The sequence below is a fragment of the Galeopterus variegatus genome, unplaced genomic scaffold, assembly GCF_000696425.1.
Source record: "Galeopterus variegatus unplaced genomic scaffold, G_variegatus-3.0.2 Scaffold5027, whole genome shotgun sequence".
Taxonomy (NCBI): domain Eukaryota; kingdom Metazoa; phylum Chordata; class Mammalia; order Dermoptera; family Cynocephalidae; genus Galeopterus; species Galeopterus variegatus.
Genome location: NW_007731138.1, coordinates 92,022 through 111,320, shown reverse-complemented (window position 1 = coordinate 111,320; position 19,299 = coordinate 92,022). Strand labels below are relative to the sequence as shown.

Genomic DNA, 19,299 nt, shown 5'->3' with positions numbered 1-19,299 from the left:
TCTAGGAGCACTGATCTAGAAAACATCTAGCCGAAATTCCCATTGTACAGATAGGAAAACTGAGATCCGATGAGGTCAGGTGACATGCTAGGGCCATAGTTGGCAGCATGGGTAGAACCCAGCATCCTGATTCCCATTCTAGCATGTTATCTCTCCATCTCAGGTGTACCCAACCGCATGCTGGGCATTTATTTGCTAATACCATTGGTCTAACATAGTATTTCCCAGTTGTGAGTAACTGTCTGTAGGTCTGGAATTCCAACTACAGAGAGCCGTGCTGGCCTCCAGGGCCTGTGCTCCTTTGGGTTCTTCCTACATCATCAGACAGCCTAGGGTTTAACCTTCAGCAGAGAGGCTGAGCCTCTGTGGTCACATTTCAGACATTGGCCAGCAACTGTGGGAAGACCAGGGAGGCAAGGCACTGGATTTCTCCAGAATCCCTGTGTCAATCCCTCCCAGTAGGTTCAGAGGAGGATGGTCCAGAACAGGTAAATCAAGGGGTTAGAAAAGTCCAACTTTGAGAAGTTTTCAGATCCCTCCCAGCTCTAAGATCCTTTGACACTTCAACTTCCAAGGACTTTTTCAATGCTTCTTCTATACATGGGGGATTCACCCAGTGGGTCTGGGCTGGTGGTCCCAATCACGGAAAGATTCTGTGCCTCCTGGTTTGTGGCAAGCTTCCAGGAGGCCAGAAAATGACATCAGAGGAACCACCAAAAAAAAAAAAAAAAAAACCCACCCTTCAGAAAGAGTCTGAAGAAAATCTATTTGTCCTGGTTTCATCCTTAACATTATGACCCCTATTAACTACAATCCCTATAAACTGCAATTCTTCAGGCAGCTTCAGACATTGTGCTTCAAGGAGAAAGTTCTCTCAGGCCCTTGATGAAAAGTAGGTTTGGATGGGGGCTAGAAAGTTCTACATCCTGGGGTGGGAGAAAGGTCCACAGGGAAAGGAACAGAACTAGAAAGATGCAAGCACCAAAATCTGTGCCTCTTACTAGACGGTTCAGCCTCAGTCTCTGCTGGCAGAAATCCCTGCATAACTGTTGATGCATCTTCAGGCTACAAAGCACTCAGGAAAATGAACTTCTATGTACATCTATCTACATCTCTTATGATGCGTGCAAATTAGAGTTAGGGCTCAACTGGGCACAAAATTAATTCAAGCCTTAACTTGGACTGAAATAAAAGGAAGACTTAATCTGAGAGCAAAAGCAACATGCTCAAGGTTGTGCCTAACTGATCAACAGAAGGGATTATCACATTACATCTTCCCAGATGTCTCACACACAGATAGCGTCCACGAAAGCGACCAACACCAAGCCCTCACAGGCAGTGCTAGTTTATTTTATGTGTTGTATCTCTGGCACTTAAATGGGTTTTGAACCAAGTGAGCAGGTACCTTGGGGAAAGATGGAAGGACAAAATAACATCCCCAAAGAAAGTGTGGAGTGTGTAAACGAGAGGATATTAAGGGCAGCTGGTTTGCTCAGACTAGACACACAACACTTAGGGTTTGGACAAATCTAAAAACACCAAGTGTTGTTTCCTTTTACATGATATATAGACTCTTGACTAGAGATGACGGTCCGGGGACTGCACGATGGCCAGAGTTGGGAAAGGCATTACAATGCTTGCATGGCAGGAGTGGGTTGCATTCAAAGAAAAAGGTCTCTAGGGCAGGCTATTCCATTGCTTCCCACGTGTGTTGTCGCCTGTTATTTCCCCACATGTGGGAAACTAGATGGCACATTTGAGGTGTTGGGGACTGCATCTTCTTCTGTCTTCTGAGGTTACTAATTAAAAGATTAATTACCTGGAAGGTTCTGGTCAGGTTGCTGCTGGTAAATGACCCGAGCTTCTTTTGATCTGGAATTCTCTTTGCCTCTTAAAACAGAAAGCTAAGAGAAATCTAGACACAGAATGAGTAAGTGGGAAGCAGGAGGATAAAGCTCAGGGAGTAAGAGTCTCCAGACGGTCGTCTCACCCTGCTCCTCCCCACAACCCTTTTCTCAGCAGGGCAGCCGAAGTGTTTCTGTAGAAAGTCAGATGATGTCAGCCTCTGCCCCAAGGGCTCCAATTGCTTCCCATCCCTCCAGAGGTAAAAAACTACACATTACAATGGCTTACAACAGAAGACTTCTAACAATTTTTTGCTCACTAAAACCCCTATGGTAACTTTTGAGCTATGTACCCCTCTCCACGCTTTTCAGTTGACATCTAAAGTTTTTTATCGTAAGTTTAAATAATTAGGTAGGATGTAACTTTCAGTGAGTTGTAAATATTGATATTTAAAATAAAACGAGAATCGGATCATTCTTATATATGCACTGGAATCTACCATAGCCATTCAGTACTTACCATCAAATTCTCTTAACATGAACAAACTCTTAACAAGAAGAAATGTCACATGGCTCCTTTTTCTTCATATTCGCACATTTCCATTCCACCTCCCCCTTCAGAGTCTTATTTTAAAGCACTCTATGTTTATGCTCGAAAATCTGTTATTGATTGCTCTAAAATACTTCTCAGTAAGAAAAATATGTGTATAAATTGAAATTACATTTTTTTATCTCCTGTGACTACAGGCTTTATTTGTAAAAAGAAATTTCTTCTGGATTCAGTTGTGTTTATAATTCTAATATATAATTGGTTAAAACAAACGTATATTATAAATTTGACAAATCTTTAAGGTTTTTTTGGCAGATGGATGTAGGGTGAGATACAAGTCTTTTGGGTATTAAGTTCATAAGTACAAAATTGGAAATGCAAAATTAGAAACCGGGCTTTGGAAGGAACCAGTGTAAATGACGTGTTTGTAGCTTAAGCTTCTACAGCTTCTACCTCTGGATCAAGGGGGCTACTTTGGTTTTACCTTTCTATGAGTTCATATACTATTAGTTATTATTTATATTGTGCATTGCTAAAACAAGACAGGATTTAGCATGAATTTTATCCCTATTCTTTTACTTAGTTTCACTTAAGTGCTGAGAAAACTTGTTTACATAAATAAGTAAATGGGAACAGACGAAGTTTCACTATAGTAATGTCCTTATTCTTTAAATTCCTTTGGCATTGTATGCAAACAATCACATCACAATCCATCATCATTATTTTAATGATCTACCATCTATCGATTCCACTAAGACTCCTGTAATTTGTTGAGCAAAGAATCAGAAATGACCTGAGTTGCCAAAATGTGTGTTATTCCTCAACTAAGTTCACTTCCTTTCTCAAATTCAAAACTGTTACTTCAAATTGTCCCTTTGTGTGGCAACCTAGAGACATTGTGCCACAACAATATTAGGGGTGGATGAATGGGGAAAGGATTGTGACCAAAGGGGAAGTGAAAAAGGAGAGGTGTGTCCTCAGGAAGACCGATTTCAGGAAAGCATGCACAGGAAAGTGGAGAACTGGAAATTGATTCCCTTTAAATGTCCATATGCCTGCTCATCGCTTGGAAAGTCTTCAAGGACAGCCAATGTACCTATACCCCAGTTTGGAGACTGCTGGCGTACAAGGCCCTACTCAATCTGTGTTCCCCTTGCCGCCTCTTTCTGTCTTCATCCTCTATTACTCTCAACCTTGCTCTGGCCACAGTGACATCCTCGCTGTTCCTTCAGTGCTCCTAGCACTCTCCAGCCTAGAGTCTTTTGCTTTTCCCAAACTGCTCAAAACTCACTTAAATAGTGAGGTCTTCCACAACCACCCTATTTTAAATTACAGTCTTACACACACACACACACACACACACACTGACTCTCTCTCTCTCTCTCTCTATCTATCTATCTATCTTCTTTTTTTCTCCATAACATATAGTAGTTGCTCAATATATATTTGTTAAATGAATTAATTTCTGGAGGCTGTAAATTAGTGTGTCAACATAGGCCATGAAACAATTTTCCATGTTATGAGATTGTGCTTTAGGGGAAGGGAGTCTTCTTTGGATGTGGCCATTTTCACCCCTACTGGTTCTGTATTGCAGTGTGTCAGGAAGCAGTGTGGGAAGCATATCGTATTTTTCTGGATCGTATCCCTGACACAAGAGAATACCAAGACTGGGTCAGCAGCTGCCAGCAGGAGACCTTCTGCCTCTTTGACATTGGGAAAAACTTCAGCAGCTCCCAGGAGCACCTGGATCTTCTTCGGCAGGTGAGCCTAAACACTGTACAGTTATTTGGAAGAGTGCCTGAATAGTTCCCAGGCCTCTGCCCCTTTTGAATTGATTTCTGCAGCATAAGGATTAGCTGAAGAAATGCTTGGAGGTATAGGATAAGGCCAACAGGAGCTTTATTCTTGCAAAATAATAATGTACAAGCAGACTGAAGTGTAGTTTAAGGGAGAAGGGAATGAAAATAGACTTTAGCTTTTCAATTGGCATTATCTCCTGGTAAAATTGCTTTTTATCTTTTTTTGCAGAGAATGAAACAGAGAAGCTTCCTGGAGAGGTAAGTACCCAAAATAGAGTGCTGCGTGCTCTTGATTTTCAAAAGATCATGTAATGGAGTGAGACTAAGCTATTGTACCTTTATGATTTTATGTCAGCCACTAAGATCTGTGTAGGATATTCTGACAGACAATTTATGCATATATTGTGCTGAAGATAAATAAGCATAAAAAAGAAATGGGTAAACCTTATAGATTGAGATAGATGTTTGCATTGTTTGCAGACATAAATAAATAAATAAATTCATCACAACATGATGTGTATCTAATGTATATTTTCACTTATAGTTTGATTTTTAGAGTTTTTAGTAAACTGATAATTACATCAGGAAAATATTTAACATAACCAGAGAACAATGTGAATTTTGAACTCTCATTTGGTATTCTGAAGGTGTTAGTATTTCTCAAACTAAACTACTGAAGCATTGAGTTATATCCTCAACAAGAACTGAATATCAGATCAGAAAATCAAAATGCAAAAACAAAAAAGAGAGAAGAAAAAAGGAAAGGAAAAGTGCATTAGATAAAATGATTAAAGAAGAGAGATGTCGTTGCCAAACTCTAAACTCACAAATTACATACATTTTGTAACATTTAGAAATCTAAATCTGAAGATAATACTAGAAGGAGACACACAAATTTGGCCAATACTGGCAATACTTGATAATGCTTTTCACATTTGTTCCTTCGTTTCTATTCCCTTTGCCACCAACGTAGTCCATCCAGAACTTTACTAGTTTATTCTGTGAAAAATATTGCATCTGATCTCCCTAGCACATGCCTCTGCCTCTAACCCCGTATCCTCCTTAACTTGCAAAACGGCTGCTAGATTAGTATGTCCGATCCCGACTCATGCATCTTCCCCGCGCCGTCTGAACGTGGCTGGTCACAGTCTCCGCCCGCCTCAGGGCACAGGAGGCTGAGGAGTAAGAGCTGCCTCCCGGAATCCCCGCCCTCCCGCTTCGGCTTAGGGCCCGCCGGTGGGGAGGAAGAGATCAGCAGGGAGAAGAGAATTAGGGCAGTGAGTTTATCTCACACACACACTCCCCTGCTGTGCTTTTGAGCACTACTGACCTTCATTCATTGTCAGCTCAGCTCTTGTCCCTCTCGTCCGGCAGCTCTTTCCACAGAGCCTTTTCTGTCTCTGGTTCCTGGTATCCTGTCACCCCTGCTGGTCTAAGAGTGGTTTTAGCACCTCATTGCTGCTCGCTCTGGGCTACTGCACTCTGCCTTATGGTTGCTCTTGGACTCTTCTCACAGCTTAGTAAATAATTTCTCTGTTAAACCTTGCTCAAATTACCCCACTGTGAGTGAGTTACCTGTTTCCTGATACAACCTTCATTGAAGCAGAGGCCAGACTAATTTGTGAAGACCTTTTACCCCTGATCTTTTCAACTTTGCCTCTCACTGCCCATGATCCCAAGCTGCCAGCATGCCACTTCAGCACTGTGCGCAGGCCACACCCTCCTCATCCCAGACTCGACCCCAGGGCTTTCCCTCTTGCCTGAAAGAACCTGCCTCCTCCTCCCCTCAACCTACCTAAATCCTACTCTCTTTCAAGCTCCAGGGAAGTCCCACCTCCCCATGATGTCTTAACAGCCTATTTTGAGCCTGCAGCAATCTCTCCCTGCTTTGAACTTTGTAATCTATTTGACACTTATGTTTTTATTTAATATTTCCTTGCTTAATCCTGTTTCCCTGTGAGAGTGTAAACTCCTGAAGGGCAGGAACTGTTTCATATTTCCTCACTGAGCAGAGCCCTCATATATTTTGTTAAGCAATTATAGTATGTCTATCGAGCCACTCTTTTATGAATTTTAAGTTATTGTCAGAGAAATAATGTGATTTAGGAAAATCTCAGTACTAGCATATCACATTTGCTCACAAGACAAAGAAATATTGACTACTCTGATTTACATATAGGATTATACTTTACTGACTCCTCCATTTTCAAAAAGAAAAGTAAAGCAAAGTTCATCCATAAGAAAAAATTCAACAGAATGTACCAAGTCTTGACAGAGAAACTAAAAATTGCAAGAAACAATAACTCAAGCCAAAAAAAGAAAGAAATAGAATCATTCTATCCACTCCTGTGCCTGCCAGCATTGCTGGAGAGAAAGAAAGAGCACAAAACAAACGTTTTACATCAGCTACAGTTACCAAGTTGTTAGAAAAAAAAACAAGAAAAGGAAAAAAAGTTTTCGTTCACTTCAAACCTTTCCAAGAAGACAAAAGAAAAAAATTTCTCACCTGACATCTGCCAATTCCAAATGACCTTTGAAAGAAAAACCAGTGGAATAACCCAGTAGCCCAGCTTCCCAAATTATATCTCTTCAGTGATGGCATAGATTGTCAGTTTAGTGGCAGAATCACACCTAATAGTAAAGGATATGAAAACAGCATCTGATGCAGAGTCCCCCACAAAGTGGGCTATTGGCTTGTAACTAATGCAATAGCCAGCATTTTAATAACTACTCTTCAAGGAAGGAGAAATTGCTATAAACAAAGATCTACAAAGTAAAAACAAAAATCTAAGTTATAGGGCCGGCCTGGTGGCGCACTGGAGAGTGCGCCGCTTGGGAGCACGGTGGCACTCCCGCCGAGGGTTTGGATCCCATGTAGAGACCGGTTCCCGCTCACTGGCTGAGCGCGTTGTGGGCGCAACACCAAGGGTTGCGATCCCGTTGCCGGACCCGGTGCAGGCGCGACACCACCGAGGGTTGCGATCCCATTACCGGTCAGTAAAAAAGACAAAAAGGAAAAAAGAAAAATCTAAGTTATAAATCTGTAACGTTTGATATAATGAGGATCTATTTAGATATGATCTCCATAAAAACTATTTATTAAAAACATAGTATAATACCAGAAAAAAAATCAGAACAGCTGGTTTCAAACTTCACTATAAAGTCTGTTTATATTTAGCCTGTGTGTACCAGTATAGTCATCCATGTTTCAAACTGACTTCCCTTCTGACTGGCTAGAGCCTGTGCCAGGCCAATTGATTATTACACTTATTAGCACATTGGTAGAATTTGGTGTGGCAGAAATATGCAGGTGGTACTGTTGGCTATGACCAATCTAGATGACTCTATAACAAACGAATATTTAGCCTTTCCCTTTGGTCTTTCCATCATCATGAGCCAGAAAATTAGATTAAATATATTGGTCAACTGCTAATATATTGTACTAATACAGACACAATTCTTTGGTACTTAATAGCTTATAATAATGAATCTTTCAGTAAGTTTCAAAAGATATCACTACCAATACTCCTTTCTAAATAAACCTTCTAGAACAGGCGAACATTATATGCAGACAGCTCTACCACCATGACATTGGATCTGCCCCTAGAATATCTCCTACACTGCCATTTCATGGCCCTAGGAAACTGCCCCCAACTCCCTGGCTGGTTACCATTGCAAACAATGGTTATATCCAGAATATGGACTTAATACACTTGCATTAACGAGAATTCTATCTCTCTTCCATTACCACCACCACAAGAGTTACTTCAGTAGATAGCTTAATGACACTTGGGATTTGAAGGCTAGGGGCTCTGAGATTTTAACAAGAATATTTTAGTCACAGGTTATGTCATCAATTATATTTGATATCAAGGACACGATGTAAGCTCAATGGGACTATAAAACATCAAGCCCCAAAGACCAGCTTTGCTTACTACAGAAATGCTCCCCAGGACCACACAAAGCCAAGATGCTTAGGAAAACCCTAGAGTCAAACATAACCATTTTTAGTGGTTATTTGACATTTTGTTTAAGGAGATTATATTTGAATATTACTTCTGTAATAAAAAAATAGGTAAATTCAATTTCAGAGTATGCTTTTACTCTAATTTTTAGGTCTGTTCAGTATAGGCAAATTTAAATGTATGTCTGCTATTGTCATCAAGTTCCTTTTCACCAGTTCTTCGTTTTCTATCGCACTAATAGAAAAGATGAAATATCTACGGAGGAGCCATTGGGAGAGGCTGGTGAAACCCCTGTATTTTCAACAGGTGAGCTTACATCTTATGTCATCTGCTTCTGAACCTTAACTCAAATTATCATGAAAGAGTATTATTTGAAAGCAATTCTTAACTGAAGTTAACAAAGTTTATAATGTGCTTCCTCAAAAGTAACTTGTATTTCTCACCTTAAAAAATAATTTAAATTTATTGTATAAAACTTGGAAAAAATAGAAAAGAATAAAGGTAAAAACAAATCACCCATTGTCCTACAATTTAGAGGCAACCACCATCAACATTTTTGCATATTTCTTGCCATCTTTCTTCTATTATGTTTATGTATTACTGAGATCATACTAATTAGAGCTTGCATCATTTTTTCACTTAGCATGGTATGAAAAACATTTTGTAGTTCCACTAAAACTTCTTCAAAATAATCATTTTAATGACTTCCAACATTCTGTTGCCTCCACATAAATCTTATCAACTTAACCATTCCATTGTTGTTAAATGTTACGTGCCATTACAAACAATGCTTTAATAAATGTATTTAAACATAAATCTTTCTCAAACCACTGATTTCTCGAAGAAGATGACTAAATCCAAGTCTATGAGTGTTTAAGGCTTTTAACAGATTTTGCCAAATTTATTTTCCAGAAATTGTGTTACAATTTAAATAACCCACTAGTCAAAAAAACACATCTTTCTCATTGCACACTTGCCAATATTAAATATTACTGTGTTTTTTTCATGTTTTCTAAAAGAAAAGGGAAAATAAATTTTCCTATGTTTATTAGATTTTTGAAATTTCTCTTCCATGTATTTTTCTATTGCAGTCTCATCATTTTCCCATATAATTTAAGATTACTTGTAAATATAAAAAATAAAACTATTAATCCTCTAAGCAATGTTTTCTTCAATTTATTTAAATTGTAGTTATATTAATAGTGTTTTAAGAAATCAAATTTTGATTACTTAAAATCTAGAAATTGAGAAAATAGAGATTTTTTATTTCTTTATTTACTGACATTCAGAAAAAGCTTCTGTGACCGTATTTTAGTATCTTATAGCTAATAATGAAACAAGCCTAATTCAATTTAAATTATAAGAAAGGTAAAACACATTCTCGAGCAATAAAAGGAACAGCTGAATAGTTTTTAATTCGCCTTATAAATAGCTAAAATTTGGCCTTTGACACCTAATATCGTCTTATTCCAAAAAGTATTATTTATAGGAGAAAATTATATAAAAAGATACTTCATACTAACTTCATTTCTAATATTGGAAAATAACCAAAATTAATGAGAGGATTGAAATTCGTACTTCTATATTTAAAAGTTGAAATTTGTATATTTTAGCTGATAGGGACTTCTGTAATAAAATTAAATTTAGTAAGCTAAATTAAAGAGTAAGGTAAAACTAATTACTTCTTTAAAAAATATATGGTGACAACTCCCAAATTCATATCTCTAAATCTCTCTAATTGTTTCTTATAAACTATTTTTTATTTTTTTCTTTGTAAAACCTTTGAGAGACTGATAGACAAATGGTATATTATACTATATCACCATCATATGTTTGAGTTCCAGCAATGAATGTTTTAAAATTATTTCTCCAGTGCCTCTGAACACCCAAGGTTGAGGTCCATGCACAGAGACTTCTGCAGTTAAGATTATTTCCAAATTGCAGCTATAAAAAGAACTGCCAGATTCTAACTGCAATGAAAGCAGTTCTCATCATGCTTCTTGGAGACTTAGCATCAGTGATGCCCTGATGCGGAAAAGGAATGGAAAATCTTCCTCACAGTGTGAATTTAGGGCTGCTTTGAAGACTTTACTCAAAAGAAAACTATTTTTTCTCCCAGCCCTCCCTCTTCACCCCTGTCCCTCCATCATCGTTATTAATAATTTTTGCAGATGTAGTGGAATTTGCATATATGTTTGTAATTTGAAAATTAAATTTCCCCTATTTTAACCTGAACCTTGAATCCTTAAAATGTAACTGCAACACTCCCTGGGAGAGAAGGACATTAAGTGGTGTCAGACATTTTTCGTCACTGAATATTTTCGGTTAAAATAAAATAATTAAATTTTTCAGTTACAATAAAATTTCCTCAGATTAGTTCTTGATAGGGAAACTTTAGTCAGTGCCTTAGGTGTGAAGGAAGGAGAAATCCCCAAAGGGGGTTCAATACGCTAGAAGATAAACCCAGTCTACCTAAAAATTGTTCTTAGATTTAATAGTCTGGATAATTTCTTCATGGCGATAAAATGGAAGAATACCCAAATGACAACAACAAAAATTTTTCTTCTATTGTGCTAGCTAGCAACTTTTTTATTGTAACAAAAAAAAATGTGGTATTAACTGATTATTCATAGAATGATAAAGCTCGAAGACACTTAATTGGAAATAATCTGATGAAGTCTAGGGTGCAGGACACACTCATCCCGATTGCTTACAGCAAGATTTTCCAACTAGGGCTAAGTGGAAGATGCCAGGAACCACATCCTTTGAGATTCTGATATGCCACAGGGAGTGTATTTTATTAACCAAAAAATCACCTTCCCCAGATGATTCTGATACCCAGCCACACACACCTCCACTAGGAACCACAATTTCATACCCAATACGATTACTTCACAGAACCTCAGAGTGACAAGTGACCACTTGTGACTGCTGATTCCCAGGCACCACGTACACTTCAGGCAGCAAGGAAAGAGAAAACCATTTTTCAGTGTATTCTGTTTCCTAAGGCACAAAAATAAACTAATACATTTTATGTTTTTGCCTAATTAAGATTAAAAGACAAAGAAATTTCTGGTTAACTATAAACCAATTAACCACAACATTATTTTTTCCCAAACATTTTTAAAATAATAATTTATTATAAAATAAAAATGCATTTGTATTACAATGATGCTTTTTTATTTACTTGAATAGAACCCAGATTTCCCTTCTATGGAGATCTTTAAATGTATCAAAACATTTGCCACATATCTGAAATGGTTTATGGTGGTCTGTTCTAAAAGAAATGGAATTGATAGCATCTTAATAGTCTTTCATTTCTTAGATTTTATAATTAATATCATAAAGCTTCAATGATTGCTAAAGCAATATAAATTTTAAAGACAAGCAGTATCCTAAGAAAACTTTCAGAAGAACAAATTCAAGGTGAATATTTGTCTGTGTATCCGTATATGGTCACAAAAACAAAAGTTAATCAAATTTCATTAGGCAAAAGTGTTTAACTACGACACATGTAGGAGAGCACCAAAGTTGGGTCCTACAGAGGAAGAGTGAAGAATTTAGCAGGGATCAAGAAATGAGCTATTTTTTTTCAAGAAATTATTTATATGATCTTTAAAAAAAATGAATTCAGAATGTACCTAACATCTGTACCTTCCAGAGTGACTAATAAAGCATATGGAATTTTGACCTTGTTCTAATTTGAACTCCTCCAGTCTCATATTTGTGTCTAATATTTTTAATTTCCACAGATGTTGCCAATGTCTCATTTGGGCCCTTCCCTCTCACTCCTGATGACACACTCCTCAACGAAATTCTCAATAATACCCTCTACGATACCAAGATGCCTGCAACAGTAAGAAGTTCTCAGAGCTGATCTGGCTCTTTATGGGCCTGTTTTTGTTCTTTTACCAAAATGGGAAAAGAGAATGGATGGACTGGCCACTTAATATTATTAATGCTGCATTTTTATCATTCTAAGAGTCAGTGACTTTGTTCTAGTCACTATTCTCACTTTTTCCTAGGAATTGAGGAGGGAAAAATAGATTGAGAACTAGAGTAAGATGGAAGGAATTACAAGAAGCAACTTAATTATAAGCTCTGACGGCCAGAGGCCCTTTTCCCCCCAGAACCTTATATATAGTATGTGCTCACCAAGCACTGGAATAAGCCGATCGGTCAATCAACAAGGCTCCTTCTCCACTGAAGTATAATCCCATGTTGACAGCAAGAGTAGAGGTTTTGATCTCAGTCAGGTCCAGCAGGACTAGGCCAAGTAGATAGCAAAAGCATCAAAATCCTGTGTCAAACTGGGGAAAAATGAAAAGTGTTCTAAGGCAAAGAGGAGCACTGGCCACCACGCTAAGTGAAAATGTATGTGGGATGAGAGGATTGCTACAGAACCTACTGTCAGCTATCAAAAAAGGGGAAAATCTTTAACCTCCCCAAAAAGCTTTCAGTCCAGACCCTCAGTGCCGAAGCAGGGAAACACTGTCCTCATTACTAATGAGTGGTGGAGTTGTGGCGGCACCAGGTGGGCAGCAGGCTCTGAAGGGGGCAGGGCTACAGGGAGTGGCACACAGAACCTGGCTCTTCTCTTCCTACACTGCCACAGCAGCCAGACCTGCCATCTCTGCCTGGCCATGAGGCTGTTCTTCTATCCCTTTGCCCCTCCTTTCAACCTCCCTCTAAGGCATAGGTCAAAGCTGCAGGGTGAAGGCAGAAAGTTAGTCTCACCAGCTCTACATGAGAAATCAGAGATTAGAGCCTGCTGGCCATTCCATCCGCCCTTAGGCCAGAGGATGGCAGGTTTGGTTGAACTATTGCCTTGAACAAAGAATGAAAATATTGTGTTTTTCTGAAAAATACTGCTTTATCAATAGTGAAAAGTACTGTTGGAAAAAAATATTGACTTTAATTTAATATATATTCCCCATAGAATTTCAAAGACTAGTCCGTCTTCTCCCTTTTCTCTCATCACCTGTGTCTCATCTCCCTCTGATGAAATATCCCATGAATATTTCATTTCATAGTCATTACATCCTCTTCTTAAGATCCTTTTTACCACCTGCATCTATCACTTATTCTTTTATTCAGCAAACATTTTACTAAAATCTGCTGATTTGCCAGGCACTGGGATATGCACTGAAGATCCTAAGATAAATAAAACATAATCCCTGCTTTCAAGGAATTTACAATACATTTAAGTAAAAAAAAAAAAAAAAACAGTCTCAGTGCTATGATTTAATATGTCAGGTGTATAGACTGGGACAAAATGATACATTGGGACAGTTTGCAGGGGATGCCACCCCTGGTCATGTGTATTCACTGAGAGATTGGTGCACAAATGGCCTCATGTTTTTTGCTTTTGGAGATTCATTGAAGTGTGAAAATCATGCTGGATTGAAGGGGATTACATGTGGGGCAACAAGTTTTGCAGATAAAAAGGAAACTCCAGGTGAGTTTATGATGAGTACCAAATGAGCAGTTCAGATGTTAATCAATGCTACAGAGTTCAGAGGAGGCAAAGACATCTTCTACCCTACATGGTCAGAGGAGATGTTATTTTACATGAACCACAGGATATTGGTAAGAATGTGTGTGGTGTTGTGGTTGTGGTTGTTGTTGCTGGAAGTGGGGGCTGGGGAGCAGTGAGAAGAGTCTCCACTCAGGAAACTTGCACAAGCAATGTGGTGTCTGAGCAACAGTGAACAGAGCAGCCTGGTAGTCAGGGCAGAGAAGTGAGACTACAATTGTTCAGACAAGTTGGAATCAGACTGTGGAGAGCCTTGAACGTCAGCAAAAAGAGTTTGGGTTTTAACCCATAGGTAATAGGGCATTTCTAAAGGTGCTGGGTGAGAAACATAAAAAACGAATCCAGTGGCTGAGGGTAAATTAGGACACCTCTCACTAACACATTTAAGGAATTTATTTCAATGTTTCGTGTGAACTTCAAGTCTGCCTAGTGAAATGGTGAGCTTCTAGAGAATAATCCCCTATGCGGTACCTTTCTTTCCCATAGGTGCTAGCACTGTGTTTCACCCATGAAGATGCTCAATGTGTATTTTTTTGAATGAATGAGTGGATGAAAGTGTCCTAAACAAACATCAGTAGTCTGTTAAGTGGGAATCCACGTCCCCCACGTGCCCTACTAGAGTTGGAGATGGCGCTGTTGTCCATGCCCACGGAAGAGGGGAGTTGGTGACAAGGAATAAGGAGGAAATACATCTGCTACCATCCAGCTGAGTTCGGCCCTTCATGGCAATGTCCACCGGTTTTTCTCTTCTTTCAGCTTTAACTCTAATTTCACTATAAGAGACTACATACGTAATGAAAGACATTCAGTTTCCACAGACATATTTTTTACTTTTTTCAGAAAGCTGTACAGATCTCTGTATTATCTAGGTACCCAAGGCTGAAAGTCTGTCAAAACCCAAATTTGAAACCCAGCTCCAGGCTTGCTCTGTGCCATGTGAATTCAGGAGCCCATGTGAATTCAGAGCAATGAAGGTCCCTGCTTGTTCCCAGACTAACTGGCCCTCTGTGGCCAACGCCAAATCCAGATCCCCTGAACAATGCCTCTATTCTTCGCCACATGCTCCCAAAGGTGGCCCAAATATGCCATTCCTTCTGAGAGAAATTTTCAGCCCTCTCTTGGCTTGATAATACTTTCTAACTAGTTTCAGTGTGAAGTTTAAGCACAAATGTTCTCATTAAAAGTCTAGACTGTTCTCTAAAAAGAATTATAATATCTCAGCCTCCATAAGTTATTTTGTCTAATCCAGTCCTCAATAAAGAGTCTTTATAAAGTCACACAGCAAGGTGGTACAATCTTAGTAATGCACCAGCAATATATATGTGAATATATATGTCTTCAGGTGAGTGTGGATGTGTGTCTATGTGTATGTATGCAAAGATCCCACAGTCATAAAATGAGTGTTCTCAGGGACTCTAAATAGTTAATTCACTGGAGCTTTGGCTCTTTGTCTCTCATTGAAATTCAGAGTATAACTTCTAGTTAATAGGTCTTTTATTCTAAAAGCACTTGAGCCTTCATAATTTCCTTCTTAAGATAATATCAATATACTCATATACTATGTTATATAATCATTTGTTTGTGGTTTATACTAATAGAAATCCTTTTTTTTTTTTTTTAACTCAGGAAAGACAAACAGAATTGACTGTGTCTGAGCACCCACTGGAGCAGAAGGTGGATCTCAGCATCTCTCTGGCAAACCAGAGGTTCAAGGCAGAGCTCACGGACTCCCAGTCCCCATATTACCAGGAGCTAGCAGGAAAGTCTCAACTTCAGGTAAGTAGACTCAGCCCACACAACTGCATCCCAATCTGGGAGGCAACAGGACCTAAACACTTTTGGCTAATAATTTCCAACTTCTTGTGACCCAGCATTCACTTTTAACCATTGAAAAGAAAACAAAACTGCAATGGATTCCAAAATGTTAAGACATATGGATCTCCAGAAAAGTTTTTCATTCCAGATTTTTCATTCTTAAAGATTATTTAATTTACATTTAGATTTTCTTCAAATATTAGTAGGTTTTTAAATCTCATTTAACTGAAAGCCACTGTGTAGATATTCTATTTATCTAAATGACCATGATGGTGATGGTTTCATGGGTGTATACTTATCCCTAAATTCATCAAAATGTATACATTAAATATGTAGAGGTTTTTATATGTGAATCATGCCTCAATAAAATGGGTTAAAATTTAAAAAATGAACTGAGCACAGAGGCGGCAAGTAGACAAAATGCTGGGTTGAAATATGTATTTTTAATTCATAATACTTTATCTTCGCAAAATATTCCCATTTTGCAGTTCAATGCATTTTAAAGACATGACATTTTTTATGTGTGGTAAGTGGAAGGCAATTATATTGTCCATGTCATCAATTACTAAATTGAGTTACATTCCCAAGATGTCTCTTCCATCTCAGACCTTCAGCATATCTGTCTGACCCCTCATTAAATTTAAATGCTCTTCAATTCCCTGCAGGACAAATCCAGCTCCTATGTCAAGCATGGCATCTATCTGCCATGATAAGACCCCCTGCCTTCCTTTCCAGCCTCATTTTACACCAGTTCCTTATCATCTCCCTTCTTTGCACTCCAGTTTCCAGAAATACAAACTATTTCCAAATTGTCCTCACTTTTAGGCTTTACATGTGCTGCCTCCTCTGTCTAGAATGCCCTTTCTCAGGTGTCATTTTAGGTAACTTGCCATGGAAAGTTCACTTTACCCATTCTGGGTTCAGTGGCTCTCTGCTGGGCTTGCTAATCCCTGGTGCCCATTGCTGTCAGTACACTTATCACCCTGTCTTGAGATTGTTTACATGTCTATGACCTTTGCTGTCTCTATTCCTCTCTCCTTACTTGCCACTCTCGCCAACACCAGACTAAGAGTTTCCACTTGAGAGTAGGAACTGTTTCTTTTTTCATCTCTGAAGCCCAACTTCCTAATACAGAGCTTGGCATGTAGTTAACTACTCGGTAATTGTTTATATAAATGCAGCTGAAAATAGAAGCATCCATGAGATTACATAACCATGAACTACATTTATGGACAGCCTGAGTGCTCATGAATCTTACTCAGCATGTCCAGGGAGCAAACAGGCCCCCACTTCTCATACATGGACAGTTCAATACTTACCTCCTCTCACCCAGAGAGGAGATGAATAAGTGAAACATTTTTAACCTCCAACCTCTCCCCACACCAGCATTCAGTCAATAAAATGTAAAGAATCATTTCTACAAACTTCAAAGAGGAAGAATTAGCAGGGGGTGTTTATGAACCAGAGAAGTACTTAGACATGGATTATTAGATAGAATGAATTAAAGAATAGTTTAACTTTTCCATCTGTTCTCTGAAACATTCTTCTCAGCAAATCCTTAGCATAATCAGAGTATCTTCAAAGTCGGATAATTGACCATAGACTCTTCACTGATCTATGGTTAATTTTCTAAGCACATAAAACAACCTGATATAGAATAATGTAAATACATTGGGATTTTTAAAAATCCAAGTTCTAGTACTGTTTCTGCCAAGAATTAACTGTGAGAATTTGGGGAACACTTACTTTCCCTGGCCTTAGTTTCCTCACTTAGAAAATAAAGGTGACCTCGAAGTCTTTTTCCAAGTCTAAACTGCTGTATATAGAAATAATAGCTAGCACTGTTTGTAATGCTTTATTACGTAATTTTTTACACAACTCTATAAATAAGTAATATTATTTTTCTATTTTATAAATGAGGAAACTGAAGCACAAGGAGATTAATATGCCAACGATGACACACTTATTATCCGGCAAAGCCAATATTCCAACCCAGGCAGCCTTGCTCTTAACCACTGTGCTAGGCTTCCTATTTTTCTCAAACAAGTATTTATGGGGAAAGGACTACTGTACCATCATCAAATGGGCATGCCTGTTCTAGCCTCTGAAAAACTTACTAGCCAAAGCAGAGTTTGCCTTGCCCAATCTTGTTGCAGAGACGCATCACCTCAGTGCTGCTGGTTCCACTGGCACGGTCACTGACTTCTCTACAATGCAGCCCCTCTGCTCACAGCATCTGCTCCCTTTCCAGGCTCCTGAGCAGGGGGTGCTCACCTCACAGCCTGCCATCACAGAGCCAATCAGCCCCACCACAGCCTAGCACCTGCATTAGCGCAGCCATTCGGGACTAATCAGGAGTTAATGGACAGTGCTTTGCAGTAATTTAATTTCCACAATAAACCTAATGAGCAATTTAATATGAATGTCAGAAGGATTCACTTAGTTGTTGTCTGAATGCTTTCTCCTGTGCAAACATTCATGAGAACTGCTGCCTTTTTATAGCCCCGTTAACATATACTCCAGCACAATCAGGGAGGCCTCTGTGCATTTAGTATTATTAATAAGGTTAACTGGGCACTTAATTAGCAATTTAGTGTTTAGTGCTCCATGATTGGAAGGTCCCCCAGAAGATTATTTAGCAGAATTAGCCGAGGGCTTTTGTCATCTCCTCCCTAGACGCCTTCTACACACTCCTAAGCAAAGCTGGTTCTTAATCAATCGTGGGCAGGTTCACAAAGAGGGCATGGACACTAACAGTAAATCCCTTCCACCCGAGCCACTGCCGTGGAGTGTCTCTGGAGGGGAGGACGAAAGGCTGTCCCCAGTGGTGCTCTTGGCTGCCGATGCTGCAGCTATAGGCTTCTGCAGAGGCGGTTCTGTGCTCAGTTGACTGTTTTCATATGTGCAGCAGCATCTCTGGTAACCTGGACAAGAAAGAGGGATGATCAGGGTCTGAATCTCCTGCTTCAGAAACTGCAGCTCACACTTAAACATTTCAGTCCCTGGTGCTGTTACTGGAATGGCAGGATAAATTCCCTGTTGCCTCAAAGCTGTGTGTCACAGGAGGCCAGAGCACACCTGAAGCACGTACACAGCCCTTTCCTGCCTGCCTCATAATGAAGACCAGCTCTGCAGAACCTAACCTCTCATTTCTCCTCTGTGAAGCCTGTGATGGGGTGGAGGTGTAGGCACAGACACTTACCACCCAGGCTCCCTGCCCCTGACCTCTATAGGGACTCTCATCTTGTCCTTCTACCCACTGAGTCTTTCAAAAATGACTGAAAGAAGGCTCACCCTACCCTTACCAGGCTCCATGCTGTGTGGTCATTGGGGGAATAAGAAGAAATCCAGCCGTCCCGGAACTAGTAATCCAGTAAGACAGGTAGAGAGAAGCAAATAAATGATACAATATTGTCAACTCTCTGCCCAGCTGTATGCCAGGCACCTGTTACTTGCTAGTTATTCCTTATAGCATCTTTATGGTGCAAGTATTGTTATCCCATTTTGGCTATGGAGATCAGGATTCAGAGAGATTGAGCAAAAAATTCAAGGTCTTACAGAAAGCAGCAGATATCTAAACCCAGGCCTATACGGGTATCTCCTTATCACCCGAAAACTGAACCACCTTCATCACTGCAGTTACACGTTAGGGAATGAAAACTACTTTTAATTTTGGCACAAGGAAATATAATTGGAAGGTAAATCAGTCTGCTGGAGGGAAAGAAAGTCCACCACGCACTCCAAAGCCCAGTATAAGTGATTTGGGGATTGTCTGTGCATGGCTGCTCTA

The 19,299-nt window shown here is 39.2% G+C and overlaps 1 protein-coding gene across 1 annotated transcript in view; it reads left to right on the top strand.

Annotated features, from left to right (window-relative positions):
- The window catches only part of IMPG1 (interphotoreceptor matrix proteoglycan 1), a 112,312-nt gene that overhangs the window by 18,823 nt on the left and 74,190 nt on the right, over nucleotides 1–19,299 (top strand). The window contains 5 exon segments of the mRNA XM_008588773.1: nucleotides 3,989–4,155; nucleotides 4,423–4,451; nucleotides 8,400–8,464; nucleotides 11,911–12,014; nucleotides 15,321–15,470. Of these exon segments, the coding sequence (XP_008586995.1) occupies nucleotides 3,989–4,155; nucleotides 4,423–4,451; nucleotides 8,400–8,464; nucleotides 11,911–12,014; nucleotides 15,321–15,470 (515 nt within the window).